General features: G+C 42.7%; 1 protein-coding gene across 1 annotated transcript in view; it reads left to right on the top strand.

Moving 5' to 3' along the window:
- TLL1 (tolloid like 1) overlaps positions 1–15,980 on the top strand; it is a 137,069-nt gene extending 121,089 nt beyond the window's left edge. The window contains exons 17-21 of the mRNA XM_063135415.1: positions 201–326; positions 697–824; positions 4,683–4,896; positions 5,466–5,716; positions 14,039–15,980. Coding sequence (XP_062991485.1) covers positions 201–326; positions 697–824; positions 4,683–4,896; positions 5,466–5,716; positions 14,039–14,173 — 854 coding nt within the window. The 3' untranslated portion in view covers positions 14,174–15,980. The remainder of the gene's footprint in view (positions 1–200; positions 327–696; positions 825–4,682; positions 4,897–5,465; positions 5,717–14,038) is intronic.
- The last annotated feature ends 1,691 nt before the right edge of the window (positions 15,981–17,671 follow it).

The raw sequence follows: 17,671 nt of genomic DNA, 5'->3' as shown, positions 1-17,671 counted from the left end.
AATCCCTGGAATTTCTCCTGATCTCCCCGCCCCGCCCCCCCAAAAAAGCCCAAATGCCTCCCAATTTTGTGGTCTGAGAAGAATAAATTGAGTGCCTAGTTTTCCCCTTTTCTGTAATTAAACACAACTAAACCATTTTATACCTCTTTCTGAAAGCTGGGAGTAGATATTCTGCTCATACGCTGTTGTCTGTCTTGTAGATAAGGATGAATGTTCGAAGGACAATGGTGGTTGCCAGCATGAATGCATTAACACTGTAGGAAGCTATGTATGTCAGTGTCGCAACGGATTTGTGCTTCATGAAAACCAGCATGACTGCAAGGAAGGTAAGAGGGAATAGAATGAGGGATCAGGTCACTTTGAATGTTTTGCCTGACTAAGCTCTTATTTATTTGCATTTCTTTTAAGATACATTACAGAAAAGGGTTATGTGATCTGTGTCAGGCACTGCCATAAATGTAATGCTGAACAAACCAACCAGCATCATGGATTTTAGTATATTATTCTTTGAAATGAGTTTCCCCCCAAATTGTGAGGATGGTAGTGAAGACTGAATGGGAGATTCACCCCAGATTAGCTTCTAGAAAATCCTGCCCTTTCCTTGAAATAGTGACTAAATAGCTTGCTTTTCTGGCTACATGATATCCTACATTTTCATCCAGACTCACTGATGCTATCTATCCATTATTGGTGCAGCTGAGTGTGAACAGAAGATTCACAGTCCAAACGGAATTATCACAAGCCCTAACTGGCCTGACAAGTACCCAAGTAGGAAGGAATGCACATGGGAAATAAGTGCCACTCCCGGCCACAGAATTAAAATAGTAAGTAACTTCAATATTATTAGCAAAAGTTAAGGTGAATTGTGGTTTGTGGCATGTGGCAGATGGTAAAACATATGCAGTGATGCTGAAGAGAATCCTTCAGGCATCATAATTTCCTTTGGAAAGCCATAGATGTTGTTTATTGCTAGGTAGCTAGATGATTCCAACAAGCAAGTTTTCAAAAATGTTTTTTAAAATGTGTTATGGCCAGGAGTTTAGCAAAAGGATTTATTTGTTCTGGCTTGAAATTTAGAAACTGTGAGTGAAGGCATAATTATGCAGCCAAAAATAACCCTGTCGTATTATAATTATGGTCATAAAAGTTGTGTCTGGATGTTTGTTAGGACTACTGGTGCTTTCTGATCATTGCTTCAAACTTACTTACAGTTTTTATCAATTAGCTTTCTAATTAATATTGCTGGAAAGCAGTATTCTTCAATAGCTGGTAGCTAGTGATGATTGAATCTTGACCCTGCTCAATTTAGATTTGCCCTCTGCAAACAGAGGTATTTTTTCAAAGCAGTAGAAGATAGTTTGATTTATTACAAGTTTGTTTTGGACTCCACCGTGCTCCTGATTTTTGGGAGTGTGATGGTGCCCATCCACCTGCTTCCAACCACGCCATGAGCCCTTACGTCTTGGCTATGAGTATAGCCTACCCCCATCATATCACACTTCCCTGGCCTTATATCAACAGCAACACCAGTGACAGGAAGGTCTTGCTGGAGGTCTCCTGGCCTCCCTCCCTCTGTCACAAGGACTTTGGGAACTGAGACCTTTGAATGGGCTCCTGGGACATATAGTTTTTAGGGCACATGATGAATGTGACACCACTTTGAAATGCTTCTCCAAATATATGTGCACAAGTGGGAGAGCCAAGTGTGTGCAGCTAAATACTTTTTTCCATTTCCAGCACCTTGCTCTGCTTGAAGACACAAGCCATTTTTCAAATGCAGTCTTCTTCAGCAATGTGTGCAACTGTGGCAGAAATGTCAAAGAATCACCTGGCAGCATGGCATTCAGGCACACATAGGTTTTTTACACCACTCTTTTGAATTGCATCCACCATCTGCAGATAACCAGCTATCCATCCTGAAATATTTTGCATAGTCTATATCAGTGGTCTTCAGCTGGTCCAGATCTGAAAACCGCCTTGGCCTCCCAACCTGCAAAATGGGACCCACTTTCACAATTTTCTCCATGCTCAACATGGCGGCAAAAGCTTTCTCACAACCCATATGGACTGATCCCGTGACCCACTTTTGGATCATGACCCACCAGTTGAAGACCGCTGGTCTATATTGTGTGAAACATTTTTAAATGAATGTTTTCCCCATGTATTATGCTGATGAATTGAAAATGTGATTTAGACAATAGGGTATTAGCTTCTTTTAACTAAACTAAACATAGTGCAATTGTCCACAGGGGAGGGGTGTGTGAGGCGAACTAAGCCACTGCCAAATTTAAAACCCTAAGGCTGCACTCCTATACAAATTCTCTGGGAGAAAATCCCATCAAACTCAATAGGACAACTTCTGAATAGACATGCATGTGCAATATGGCTACAATTTTATATTCACTTTCCTTAGAATAAATGCCACTAAAATCAGTTGGACTTCCTTCTGTGTAGGCATGCATAGGATTGCATTGCAAGGATAGAAACAGTTCTTACAGAAAACACAATGGATTGCAACCAGACATATTCATACTTAAAGCTGACCCACTGAAATCAAAGGGCCGTAAGTTGACTAACTTAAGACCCATTGATTTCAATGAGTCTACTTTAAGTATGACCAAGTCTGGATCCAACCCAATCAATCTTCCAAATTGAATGGATGCAGTTCTGTTTTAACAAGTTCGTTATAGTTTTTACATATCCAAGAAATAATCTAGAGGTGAAATAGCACAGTACTTAGTCATATTAAAATTGTATAGTTGAACAAAATTTATGAGTAGCAACTGGAATAGTTACACAGCTGTTTATCTTGCATCTGCAGTGTCCTTCTGTTATTAAGAATGCCAGATCTTCTTTTAAAAAGTAATAAGTATGTCAGGGGAAAGTATCACTGTTTCACTTTGCAGTGCTTTATGCTTATTCTATCTATCCTTTCTCCTCTGCCGAAACATCAACACTTGAGCCTCATGAAGTTCCTCAAGGACAGCTGTTAATATAAAGTGGCATCACATTGTACTTTGGCTGGCTTCCATTAGGGATTCAGTAGATTAGAGCTGCTTTATTGTCCCAGACACAACTCACAGTACTTCTGTTTGCTCTGCATTATTTGACTCTTGTTCGGTTTCATTTCTTTTAATATTTCTTCTTAATACTTCTGCTTGCTTTGCTAGAAAATTTCTCAATTGTTCCTACTCCCTGCCTGATGCCTTATTGTATGGTGTAGACGATTGAGGCGAAAACCTGCAGGGAAGCCTCACTGGACACAGTGGGACTTATCTTCAAGTCAACGTGGATATAGGATTGCCTTGTGGATAGGATTACTGAATGAGCCTCTTCTTTAACGTTTATTGTAGTAATCAAATTTAAAATGCCCATCTTTGGGTTAACATCTGCTTTAATAAATCATGTTCAGTGAGTCTTCCTTTTCAATAATAATAATAATAATAATAATAATAATAATAATAATAATAATTTCTTACCCACCTCTCCCAGTTCATATCAGTATTCAGAAATGCATGCTACCCTCTAGAACATCCTTTCTCATTGTGGCACAAATCAGAGGTTTTGGACTACAACTCCTAGCATTCCTGATCATTGGTCGTGCTGGCTAAGGCTGATGGGCATTGAAGTCCAAGACATCAGGAGGGCACCAGGTTAGGGAAGCCTGCTCTAGAAGTTCAGATGAAATCCTAATTAAAAGTTGTTAGCATTATAGACAGGAGGAAACAGAGTGGGACAAAGAAAAAGAAAAATAAAGTTTGAAATTTCTGTTTCATGCAGCATCAGCCCAAATTTGCTCCAGAGAGTTGGGAGAGGGGGAGGGGGAGGAGGAGGAGGAGGAGGAGGAGGAGGAGGAGGAGGAGGAGGAGGGAAATTTCCAGAACAGAAGCAGAAATCCACTCACGTAAAACTGGATTTAGTCCATTGTTGTGAGATCAACCAAAATACTTTGTAACTTTCTTGAATAGTTGTAATGTTATGCATTCCTAAAATGCTGAATGCATTCAAAAAGTGCTAGAACTATAAGCCTAAAAGTTGTCTAATCTAACATTTTAAAAAAAGTTCCAAGTTCATTTTTGTTATGAAAAACACGTGCGCACACTCCACACGTTTGGTAAAATCATAGTTGGAATAAGCAAGCATTTTTTTTAAAAAAAAAAACTTTCTATTTTTATAAATTTGAAGTAAAAATAAATAAATCCACACTGTATTCATAGTTCTTTCAGAACAGAACTTTTCTTTGCCCGTTTTAATTGCCTTGCTCTTGTGTTTCAAGTGTTCTGAGAAATATGATATGTCCTGTGAATGGGAAGAATCTATATTTTACAGATTTACTTCTTTTGCCATGGATAATTATAAATGATTTAATCCCTTCAAAGTGAAAACACGACTGTGCCAACTCTGAAAGACATTGAGAGAACAATCTTCTCAGCACTGTTGCTGTTCAGCACCGTTGCAAAAGGACTTGCACAGGAAATCTGCCAAGGTCACCTTGTGGTGCTTGGTGTTTGCATAGGAGCGCTGCTGTCTGTACCGACTTTCTTTGTTAGTTCACTACATCGCTACTTCCAAAACAAGCCAGAAATTCAAAGTTCAAAATGTTTCAGAGTAGCAGGACTATAGCATAGTCCATACTCAGAGCACACCTAAAGTTTTGAGTTAATATTTGGTTAACTTCTCAGGTGTTTAGTGAGTTTGAAATCGAACAACATCAGGAATGTGCTTATGACCATTTGGAAATATTTGATGGAGAAACCGAAAAGTCGCCAATTCTTGGACGTTTGTGCGGAAATAAGATACCAGATCCTCTTGTTGCCACTGGAAATAAAATGTTCCTTCGGTTTGTCTCTGATGCATCAGTACAGAGAAAAGGCTTCCAAGCTACACACTCTACAGGTATGGAAATAATTCATGTTATTTTCACTGAGAAATATTTAAAACCATCTTAAGTCAATTTTTAATTGGGACTGCATTTACATAAAGTCGAAATTAGAGCAAATTTTAAATATATGTTCCTAATACAACAGTGTTAACTACGCTTGTAAAAGCCTCAACAATCCCTTTTATTATTTGCTGTTGAGCAAAATCTGGTAGTATGGACTGCCTTGCTGAAGTCAACACATTGTTAAATAACAATGGAATATGAGGTTTCACTATTTGGAAGCACATTGAATCCTCCAGACTTGTTGATAACTATCACTCAGAAACCAAGAAATAAACCAAATACCTTTTCTAAAGGTATTTAGAAAAAGGCCACAGCCAATATTTTAGTCTCTGTTCTCCACACCCCACCCCAAACATATGTGAGTTGCTAGATATGTCTATTTCTTGGTTTATACTGACCCCTAGTGTTTTTTCTGATATTTTTCTGACCATTGGGCAAAAATGGTGGGAAATTAAATCTGTTTGATTCCTTTTAGATGTAACCACCTATGTCTTTGTTTTTCCTTCCTCTCTTTCCACAGAGTGTGGTGGTCGTTTGAAAGCAGAAAGCAAGACAAGAGATCTTTACTCTCATGCTCAGTTTGGCGATAACAACTACCCAGTTCAAGCGGACTGTGAATGGCTAATAGTATCAGACCGTGGTTATCGAATAGAATTAACTTTTCAGACGTTTGAGGTGGAAGAAGAGGCAGACTGTGGTTATGACTACCTAGAACTCTTTGATGGCCATGATACAGCTGCTCTGAGGCTTGGTCGGTTCTGCGGATCAGGAGTAGGTACTCTTTTAGTTATTGCAAGATTAAAACGCCCCAAAGAAATCCAGGAACTGTAATTGAGATGTCTATGCACAAGCAACATTTTATTGTCGTTTTTCACCAGATTCCTCCCTACTACACGCACTTTATCAAGAACTGCATTTGAAACTCAGAGGAATTTAAAAAGCAGACCCAAGTGAAGTGAAAACGTTGCTGTTTAGGAAAAGAAAATGAAAGTCTCATTTCGTGTGCTCACTAATGGGGTTCATTGGGTTGCAGCCAATGTTTTGGCCTTTGTACCCAAAGGTACATTAAAGCTAAATTAAGTCATCTGTGGTTTTGACAAGGCTGCTTTTATTCTTGAAGGTGAATAAAGTCTAATAGTCGGTGAAGGAACACTATATAGAAGAACCTGAATTTTTGAAATTCTCTTTTAATAGCTGAAAGTTATTTCAATGGTGCAGTCTGACAGCTGAAAGCAAGATAAGATATGTCATTTTCCTCTGGCAATGATTATCTAGTTCATGTAATATTAAATCAGTTTTAAATTATTATTTTTATTATAACCTTATTTTTAAAGTAATATGGCACTTTTTTCTGAGAGATTGGCCATAATGCTTTCAAAAGGTTAAGTGCATGAATTTTCCATTTTAGCAGAAACTTTGACTCCTGGTGGGAGTTCATTTATTTCAAGTGGGAAACTGTACCAGAGAAGAATTGAAATGAGCAAAGAATATATTCCGTAGATGGCACTGAGAGAGGAGTTTCACACATGCCCTAGGTCATGTGGGTAACTCAATACAACGGTGGGCAACTGGACTTTACCCATAGCTCAAATAGTTCTTCTTCATGGTCTCTGTGCATCACACATATGGGCTCTGCGCCTGCGCAGTGCCAGATTCGGAAACTTCTCAAGCTGAAAATCTTTTAGGCGGGAACCCCTCCCCCACCGTCCACTGAGCATGCTCAGGGGTTCTCGCCTAATCCCCTCAGTTCTCTTCAACCGCCTGTGGGTCAACAGCGTTTGGAGACTTCTCTTGGTATGGTGCGTTTTTGTTATACCATAGCTGGAAAATCTATCAATTTTTCCTTCTTTCTCTTGTTTCTCCAGTTTTCTATCTTTCCTATTTTATTTATATATATATATATATATATATATATATATATATATAATTTGTTTGTTCATCGGTGTCTTGGTGCCTATGGCACATCAAGGCCTCTTCAAGAAGTGTTCCAGTTGTGGACAAAAAATAGCACAAACCGATGGACATTCTTTGTGCTTGCTCTGCTTGGGGGAGACTCATGTTGTAGAGTCGTGTGCCTTTTGCTTGAAGTTTTCAAGGCAGGCATGAAAAAACCGCGCAGAGCGCCTTTGGGCTACTCTCTGGGAAAAGGCTTTGGAGGCAATAGACAAACCGAGAGCGGCTCGTGTTTCTACATCTCCACACAAGATGGAGTCTATGCCCCAAAATCCTCCGACAAGGAGTGAAGCCTTAGCGGTTCCCCCCTCCTCCTCTCAGTCCGCAAAAAAGGCGGCAAAGAAGATCTCTAAGAGAGCGAGAGAGCACTCTGAGGCCGAAAACCCTCAGAGAAAAAAGAGCAAATCCATGACAAAAAATGGAAAGAAAAAGTCATCGAAACCGATTCTGTTGGTACCGAGGAGCCCGGTACCGAGTACTTCGGTACCGAGCCGCGACACAGGGCATAGAAGCCCTATATCGAGTCTCTCACTACAGAGACCTCCCTCGCATGCGATAAGCCCGATACCGAGGCTTTTGCTACCGACACCTTTTTCGATACCGAGACAGACGACCCCATCTTCGCCATCGGTACTGAACCCACCGCCGCTTGAGGAGCCGGTTGCTAACTCACCGGTCCCATTGCCGCTGCATATTGTCACGGTCCCGACTGACGAGCCCAGTGCAAGGGCATCGATTTCGGAAGGTGAAATCAGGGGTTCCTCGCTGGATAATACCATTGCAGATCGGAGACCTTTTTTCCCTCGGTACCGAGAAGACATCGATACCGACGGACGTCGGTACCGACAGCAACCACAGGTCGATACCGAAGGCTATCGATACCGAGAAACACCTCCTTATGGATATGGCCGTGGTCGTTCACCGGCTTCAATTCATTCCAGTCGGCAATATGCTGCTTACAGGTCCCCACAGAGGGGTACGGGTTACTATGACGATTGGCAACCTCCACATTTTCCTCCATATTACTATGAGGACTGGAGGCACAGAGGGCACCAAGAATATTACTACCCTCAAGAACGCCCGTATGACCCATACCCGTGTTTTCGTCAGCCACCCTCCGAGACGGTCTCCCGTCCACCGCCCCCGGAGGATGCTGCAGCCATGCCGCCTCCGCCTCAACCAGCGGTACCGAGGCGCTTGCCGCAACCAACGCGAGCTACGGTACCGACCACCACGGTACCGACTCAAGCGTTACAACCACGTCCGAACTCAGGGATGATGCCACGCGTTTTGGATGTCTTATCGGAGGAGGACTACCAGTCTGACTCCTCCCAAGAGGCTTCACCAGTACCATCCATTCCCTCCCCGATGACCTTGTAGGGACTTCGGATGTGGTCTCCCCTTCAGAAGACCTATCGCACTTTGCCGATCAAGTGCAAAGGATGGCGAGATCATTGGGGATTGAAATGTCTCAACCCATTGAAAAATTAAACGATCCAGTGTATGACGATGCATACTGTGAATCAGCTACTCCAGCAGCCATCCCATACCTGCCCGTGCTGTTACGCACTGCACAGCAGTCGTGGAAGCTGCCCTCCTCTATGCCACCAACGTCCAGGAGGTTAGACAATACATACAAAATACAGGAAAAGACTGCTCTTTTTCTTTTCACCCATCCCAAGCCCAACTCCATAATTGTAGAGGCATCTCAGGGACGCACTCATAAGAGACACAATGCGCCTGTAGATAAAGAGGGCCGTCGGCTGGATGGCATAGGCCAAAGAATCTATTCTTCAACTGCATTGTCATTATGTGTGCATAATTACCAAGCCACCATGGCAAAATACCAACTCTTCTTGTGGGAGAAGATGGCATCCCTGTCTGGTTATCTGCCAGATGACCAAAGGGAACTGGCAAGCGTTTTTTACACTGAGGCCATGACACTATCAAGGCAACAGCTTAACACAGCTCGCCACGCGACAGACTGCGCCTCAAAAGCCATGGTAGGGTCCATAGCCCTGCGAAGACATGCATGGTTGAGGTCTGCAGGATTATCCCAAGAGGCACGCACCCGTATCGAGGACCTGCCTTTTGATGGAGACGGCCTATTTCATTCTTCCACCGATGAATCGATGGAAAACATCCCAAAGGCCAAGAACACGGCCAAAAAGATGGGAATTGGGCAGCAGCAACAACAGATTCAAAGAGCATTCCGCCCAAGATGCTGGCCTAGGGCTCAACAACAGCTCCAGCCCAGACAGCAGCAACAGTTCCAAGATAGAGCCCCTCTGTACCAACCCCAAGGTCAGTACAAGAGCCAACAATTTTCAGGACGCTTCAAACAAAACAGAAGCAAGGTCAAAGACGGCGTCTTTGACTGCCCCATAATTATAATTTCTGCACCTAAATTTGTTGACATCCTTGCCCCCTTTTATAATAGTTGGACCACTATTACCACCGACAGGTGGGTCCTCAACATCATTTCTCGGGGCTACAAAATTGAGTTTACCACCCTCCCTCCCCTAGGAACCGCAAGGTTCTCTCCACCTACAGACGCTCTATTGCAAGAGACCAAGTCTCTTTTGGAGAAGGGCGCCATAGAGCGATTACCAACTCATGCCCTAATGTGCGGGTTCTACTCCCGCTACTTTACGGTTCCTAAACGGGATGGGGGGCTAAGACCTATTTTGGACCTTAGAGACCTGAACAAGTTCATCAATCCTAAAAAAATTCCGGATGAACTCCTTAGCAAGCATCCTACCTTTCCTCTCCCAAGGGGACTGGTTTACTTCCATTGACCTCAAAGATGCTTACTTTCATGTCTCAATTTACCCTGACCATCGCCAATTCCTCCAGTTCATAGTAGGGGAAGACATTTTCCAATTTAAAGTGCTTCCGTTTGGTCTTTCTACTGCTCCCCGAGTCTTCACTAAGTGTATGGCACCAGTTTGCGCCTTTCTGAGAACTCGAGGGGTAGAGATTTACCCCTACTTGGACGATTGGTTGATAGTGGCTAGTACGGAGCAGGAAGCCATCCGTAACACCCACCTTACCATCAACCTCCTTAGCGAATTAGGCCTTTGCATCAACAATGAAAAATCAAATTTTCAACCAACTCAAAAAATTAAATTTCTTGGAGCAATTCTGGACTCAACCCGCTCCAGGGCTTTCCTTCCGGAGGATAGAGCTGCAACATTAATTCGACTTGCACTCAAATTTTTTCACTCCAAGACCATATCTGCCTTCCAGGTGCAAAGACTACTAGGTCTCATGGCGGCAACTGTCAGCGTTGTCCCTTGGGCACGCTTACACATGAGACCTCTACAATTGTGGCTTCTGCGGGAGTACGACAATACAATGGACGCTCATTGAGTGAAATTGTCGCCCCCTACCAAAGTAAAGGACACTCTTCTTTGGTGGACAGATCTGTCCAACATTATGCAGGGCCTGGACTTCAGACCTCCACTGCCATCTCAACATCTGATGACAGACGCGTCCCTTCTGGGCTGGGGAGCCCACTGCGGAGATCTTACAATTCAGGAGCGTTGGAGCCTTTCCGACAGGAAAAGGCATATAAATGTCCTAGAACTGATGGCCATCCAAAAGGCACTGTATGCCTTTCAGCAGACCTTGTCAGGACATGTCATCCAAATCCATACAGACAACATGGCTGCTGTTTGGCATATAAACAAACAGGGTGGAACACGGTCTATGGACTTGATTACCCTAACGTTGGACATTTGGCACTGGGCTATCGCCCACGACATGACCTTATCGGCCATTCATATCGCAGGCCAGGACAATATCCTGGCAGACAACCTCAGCCGCACCTTCGTGGACACGCACGAGTGGCAGATGAAAGACTCTGTTCTCGAACTGATCTTTCAGGCATGGGGACAGCCTGCAATAGATTTATTCGCGTCACTGGAGAACGCCATCTGCAACCAATTCTGCACATGGGCGGGTCACGGGACAGCATCCCTAGGAGACGCCTTTGAGAGGACGTGGTCGGAACAGCTCCTGTACCTGTTCCCCCCCATACCACTCCTATCCAAGGTGATCCTGAAGTTGCGCACAGACAACGCCAACGCCATATTAGTAGCACCTTGGTGGCCAAGGCAGCCGTGGTTCACTCCGCTACTCAAACTGTCCTCAGCGGAGTTTATCAAACTGCCCCAATGTCACAACTTAATCTCCAAGGAGAAAGGACTCATTCTCCACCCAGATGTCCGGTCCCTGAGCCTGACAGCGTGGAGAATCAGGCAACGATAGATAATCTATCCCTGCCTGCTGATGTATGGGACATTATTCTGGCAGCCAGAAAACCAGCCACCAGAAAATCATACACTAAAAAGTGGGAAGTTTTTTCTGCTTTTGCCTTCAGCAGAAATGAAAACCCATTTACAGCACCTTTACCCATTGTGCTTTCTTTTCTTTTTTCTTTATTTAAAAAAAGACTCAATTTCTCGTCACTTAGAGTTTATTTGGCAGCTATTTCTGCCTCTTACCGTTGGGTTCAGGGATGTTCAGTCTTCACCTACCCTTTAACCAAACGTTTCATGAAAGGTATGAAGAATACCATCCCACCAGTTCGTTCCTTTGTTCCTCAATGGAGCCTTTCCGTGGTGCTCAAGGCACTGTCTGCCAAGCCCTTTGAGCCATTAGCAAAATCGGACTTGCGATTGCTAACATTCAAGGTGGCATTCCTCGTTGCCATCACGTCTGCTAGACGTGCATCAGAGTTAGCGGCACTCCGTATGGACGCACCCTATACGGTGTTTCATGCTGGCAAAGTGGTCCTTAGACCAGACCCAGCCTTTCTTCCAAAGGTTGTGTCTTCTTTTCACCTTGGACAGGATATTACTCTGCCAAGTTTTTTTCCGTCGCCGACATCCCCCCTTGAGGCGACATTACACACCCTGGACGTTAGACGTGCTCTCGCTTTCTACCAGTCCAGAACAGCAACTCTCCGGAGATCCCAAAGACTTTTTGTTTGTTATGGGGGCAAACAAAAGGGACTCCAAGCATCTCCGCAGAGAATATCTGTTTGGGTTGTTCAGACTATCAGATTAGCCTATGAACTCGCTGGCCTCCCGTTGGAGGGGAAAGTGCACTCTCACTCCACCAGACGAGTGGCCACTTCTACGGCTTTTGAAAAAGAGATCGCTCTACCAGACCTCTGCAAAGCAGCTACCTGGTCGACACCTTTGACTTTTGCCAGTCACTACCTCCTGGACATCAGGGCGCGCAGAGACTGTGCCTTTGGGCGTGCCGTCTTATCGGCAATCCTATGACTACTCATATACCAACTGACACCACCCACCTCCGGTAAGTCAGCTTGTTAATCGCCCATATGTGTGATGCACAGAGACCACGAAGAAGAAAGACAGGTTGCTTACCTGTAACTGTAGTTCTTCGAGTGGTCATCTGTGCAGTCACACAACCCTCCCACCGTCCCCACTATGGTGTCATTATTTTTGATCACCTGGTGGTTCTCCTCAGTGAGACTGATTAGGCGGTTTCAGGAACTGAGGGGATTAGGCGGGAACCCCTGAGCATGCTCAGTGGACGGTGGGGGAGTGGTTCCCGCCTAAAAGATTTTCAGCTTGAGAAGTTTCTGAACCTGGCCCTGTGCAGGCGCAGAGCCCATATGTGTGACTGCACAGATGACCACTCGAAGAACTACAGTTACAGGTAAGCAACCTGTCTTTCATGATAGATTGTCATGTCCTTCACCAGCAGGGTCTGGAGTAGTAATCGTTCAACACTGACGTAGGAATGATTTCTGAAGCTAGCGATGACAGTCATTAAGGCCATGCTGAAACAACATTGAATAGGGTGTTCAAAAGATCAGGACTTTGAGGAAAGCTCATGATATAAAAGGAAAGGAAGATTCCATTTGATTTAAGGATTGAATGCAAACCGGTTAAAGGGGATTTCTCCCCCCCTCTTCTGCATCAATGGCTAGATAGAGAGATAGACACACACAATGTCATGAGGACAAAGATTTAGGTCCAAATGATATGCCATGGAGAGTTCTATGATTCTTTCCTTCACTTTATTTTTTAGCTCAAAAAAGGAAGGAATGAGGGCTTGGAGGAATGAGGGCAGGTGTCAAAAGGCTGCTTAGCCCTTCCCACTGGTCCTTTTTTCAGGTCAAAAGTGCCTTTCCCAAACTTCTTTTATCACACGGGAAAGATGCAACGTCCCCATAACTTTCCCCTGTGGGTGAAAACGCAGCTTGAATAAGGGCAATTTTGAACTGAAAATGACAGAAGGGGAAAGTTTTAAGCAGGCTCTCCTCACATCTTTCTTTCACTCAGATGCAGCCTGCTTCAGACTGCTTTGGGTTTTCAAAAAAAAAAAAAAAATGGAGGAAAGATTTACAGAATTAGTGTTTACTTTGAACCTTAAAGCACCTTCTTTCCTCTGGTTTTCTTCCACGATTTCTATCTCCGTTTCATTAGCGCGTCAAGCTAATGGCCCCTTTCACATGGATTTGTGGTATTGTGCTATACCGATGAAACCTCCCTTTCACTTATTCGCTCTTCCACTCCACTCCACCCTTCTCCTTCTGCTCCAGTTCATTGGTTGTAACATTCTGATGGGTGTGGTCTCCTCACCCCCCCCCTGGTTTCGTAGTCTACAATTTACTGACAAGGTGCCAGAGAACTGCCCCGCCCTCCACATTCATCAGCAAGCTCTCTCTTGCAAGCACATGCCCCCAACAAAGGAAATAGCGAGAGGACGTCAGTACATGGGGGGGGGGGGTGTTGAAGCGCTCTTTAATTCTGTTTGGGGGGAGAATCCAGACTTTCTCCACTCTAGGAAAACACAAAAAATGGACAGGAAGAGGCGGGGTGTCTGCAGGTCAGGCACGACATCATCTGGGTGCCTGCAAACCAGGCACGACAAGAGTGCAATAAAACGCTGGTGTGATGTATCCCTTAGAATCCAACATACCACAAAGCACAGCATTTTGATCACTGTTGACAGTGATAGCATCAACAGTTTGGGTCTCTTTTATTGAGAAAGGAATAAGAAATCCTCAAATACGGCAACAGTGTTAATTGCTGGAGTCTGATTAATTGTTGTTTCCAGGGTAACTTGGGTAACCTTTTTTTTCTTCTTCCTTTGCAGCCACCAGAAGAAATTTATTCAGCAGGCGACTCTATTTTACTCCATTTTCACACGGATGACACAATCAACAAAAAAGGATTCCATATACGATACAAAAGTATTAAATATCAAGATAATGTTCACACCAAAAAATAGCACAAGATCCCTTAGACCACAAAATGAGACAGAGAGCGACTGCTATGGAGAGAGCGCGGGGTGGATTTTTTTTTAATTTACTGACATTATTAGTAAACAAAAGTTTTTGCACCATGAGTTCAAACTGAAGGAAATCTGAAACATCTCACTGTTAAAAAGACTCCTATTCTAGAGGAACAGACATTATGGTGATGACGTGTGGTCTCCATGTGTGGCTGCCTCTGCAGAGCTAGCGAAGGGGCATTGCATGCTTCCAGGGAGACTATAAGAGCTTTGTTCACAGCTTGACAAGTGTCATAGTTGCCTGCATACTCAACTGGTTAGATTCAGGAGAAGTGGCCCTGCAGACTGTTCTTTCTTTTGGCAAGTGACTAGTGTCCAGAAGAGGGGAAAATGGCCACCTTCTGCAGGTCATGCACTCAAAACGATGCCCATTGATCTTTCATACTCAAATTGCTTTGGTGGTGCATCCAGGATACAATGCATACAAAATTCAGGAAAGGGGAGGGAGCTTTTCTATGACTATTCTATACTCATAACTCATCTGTCCCGTCAACATCCTAATGCCATAAAACCTGGAAAACTATGTCTGCAAAATCATTAGATCTTGGATTATAGCAACACATTGGAATGTCTGGAGCTTTTTACGTTCATAATTATAAGTACATCTAGATTTTGGATACTGTCAGTGACTGAGAATACTGAGTTTATTATTGCTGAAGGACTCTGTATCTGCTGACCTCTTACATTTTAGACTGAGAAGCATACGAGGCTGGGACTTTTACAAAACTGCTGCAGACCTTTATCCAATGAGCAACAGAAGTAAACAGGTCCAAAATAATTTGAAACACCAGTTATGGATTTCATTTCAGTAGTAATGAACTGCTAATTTACATTTCCTTGGAAATGTTTGTGGTTGAACTTGTTATTTTTTTTACTTTAAACCAATTAAAAATGAAAACAACAACAACAACACACAAGTGGTTTTGCAAGCAATTGAAAAAAAGGGGAAATTGCTTTCTGGAAATAAGACTTTTGTGATGGCAAAGATAATTTCTATGGTGCTAATCCATGAACATAAAAAACACCCATAACCCAAGATATTTTAGACCTTTGAGCCAACAACCTGCAGTTCATGAATGTCTCACTATGCCTGGCTGCATCTTAAGAAGAACAGACTTTCTAAGCATGTGAAAAAGATAATTGCAACGGCAGCACAAGCCCTGTGGAACAACTACTACTATTGCCTTAGAATACTTGCACATGATCATACAGATCTTCCTGTAGATATATATCTGATTTGATAAAGAACTTGACAATTTAATCATTTTAAATGTGTGTTCACAAAAGTGATCCTCGAGTAAATTCCCATCTTCAGAGCAAGACCATCAGTTGTAAATACAGAGGACTTGCTACCGATGTAGAAATATGTTACTTTTAGAACAAAATGTTGTATGTGCTTTAGGCCATACATGGCTTTAGTCCCAATGTATATGCATCATGTAAGTATGTATGAATGAATGCTTTAAGAGAGTGAGAAGTGTTGTGTATGGATGGACAGGTAAATTGTACTTCATGTGCCAAGTTCTACCAGAATCCGGATTGACTGTAGCAACTTCCTTTAAAGCTTTCATAAGCAGGACTTCAATAAATATCCAAGAGCTAATGAAATGTTATGTTTCATTTAAAATAAATATTTTGATATCATTTGATGTTGGTTGCTACTCAAGCTTAGTTTTTTGTTTCCTTACCATGATCATACACTGGCATTAATAAATGTTTCTTTTTTAAAAAAATAAAATAAAATAAAACTAAGCATGTGTAGGTCTCATTGTTTATATTTACAATTTGTGTGACACTCCTGTTCATGTTCCAAATGGCACAAAACTTATACCACACTTGCAAATAATTGATTAGGGCATGGTTGGGCAAGTTGTGGCTCTCCTAATGTTTTGGCCTACAACTGCTCTCAACCCAATATTGAGGGATGATGGGACTTGTAGGAAAAAACATCTTGGAAGGTAACATGTTGTCCACCTGTGCTTAATCCTTCAAAGAGCAATGGTTCCTGGAGGCAAAGAGACTTACCTTTTCTCTTCCTTTTTTAATGGCTCAACTGGAGAAGGCTAGGGCACATAATGTTGGGCTTTGCTGCTAATACAGTGTGTTTTCTGTGGTATGAATATGGATTTCTGCAGAAAACCTACAACATTTTTAGAATGGCTTATTTCCCACAGTTCACTACAACATGAACTGGAAACCTAAGTGGGGAAAGGAAAAAACAATCAGCCAACAACTATAGTAATTGAATATATGGTTTATTTCAAAATACAAAGAATGATTGCACATACAGGTTTCAAAAGGAATTGCAACTATTTGGTTAAGGTGAGAAAGATAAAGAAATTGGTGGGTGGGTGAACTAGTGAGATCAAGCAGTGAGCAAGTAACAGAAGTAACACCTCAGGAACAGGATACCTAGCAGACCACCTTCCTGTATGTATACCCAAGTACCCTATTTCTTCAATTCTAAGACTTACTTTTCCCCCCATATAAACATCTCTAAAAATGGGGTGCGGCTTAGAATCACGGGTGTGTCTTAGGGTTTTTTTTTCCTGTTGGTGGTACAGAAATTAGTGTGCGTCTTACAATCGAAGAAATACGGTAACCTTTAAGACCATCAGAGGAGGCCTTGCTGGTCATTCCAATATGAACAGATTATCACCATAAAGTATCCTGCTGGCACACCTTCTCTGTAGCAGCACCCGCCCTCTGGAAAACCCTCCTTCCTGCAATTTGGGAGGCAGAAAATGTGACATCTTTTAAATGCTTCCTAAAGCACACTCCTTCACCCAGGCTTTATAAGGAAATTAAGTATGCCGCCCCATTTGACTGCTCCTTGAATTGTTTTTACTGTAGTTGGAAGTGCCTTTAATGCTCTGTTTTAATGGTTTATCTAATAGTGTATAAATATATTTTAGTATTTATTGTAAACTGCTGAGGGATTTTTATTATATTCGGCTGTATACAAGTGCTACAAATAAATAAAATAAGCAAGCAGGTGAAGGATGATACCTAATTAGGACACGGAAAGGTGATAGAGAGCAGATAGATGTGCAAAGGGACTAATTGGGTGGAAGACAGAGATCAGGATATAGATCACATGTGGCCTTAAACAGTGCTGGCCGTGTTTAGAAATATTACAGAGACAAGGGAGAAAGTAAAATTAGAACAGGAAGGTAAAGCACAATTACTGCCTATCCCAAAATGTGTTTTTGTAGACACACACAGGTTTGCTGTGATCTAGGAGTTCATCTTTTGAACTGGAGCACAAGGGTTTTGTGGGTTCTTTGCAAATTGTTGATGAACTAGATAATCTAGCCCTTAGGAAAAGATGAGGCTTGCTCACAAGGGAGAGAATCTCAGCAAGAAAATGCTAAACAAACTGGAAGTTGATAGACCAGCTGGCTATGAGCTGTAGGAAGAATACCTAGGATGAGC

This window comes from Elgaria multicarinata, chromosome 10 (assembly GCF_023053635.1).
Source record: "Elgaria multicarinata webbii isolate HBS135686 ecotype San Diego chromosome 10, rElgMul1.1.pri, whole genome shotgun sequence".
In the NCBI taxonomy this organism is placed as follows: domain Eukaryota; kingdom Metazoa; phylum Chordata; class Lepidosauria; order Squamata; family Anguidae; genus Elgaria; species Elgaria multicarinata.
The sequence above is the reverse complement of the archived record's forward strand: the minus strand, read 5'-3'. Positions and strand labels throughout refer to the sequence as shown.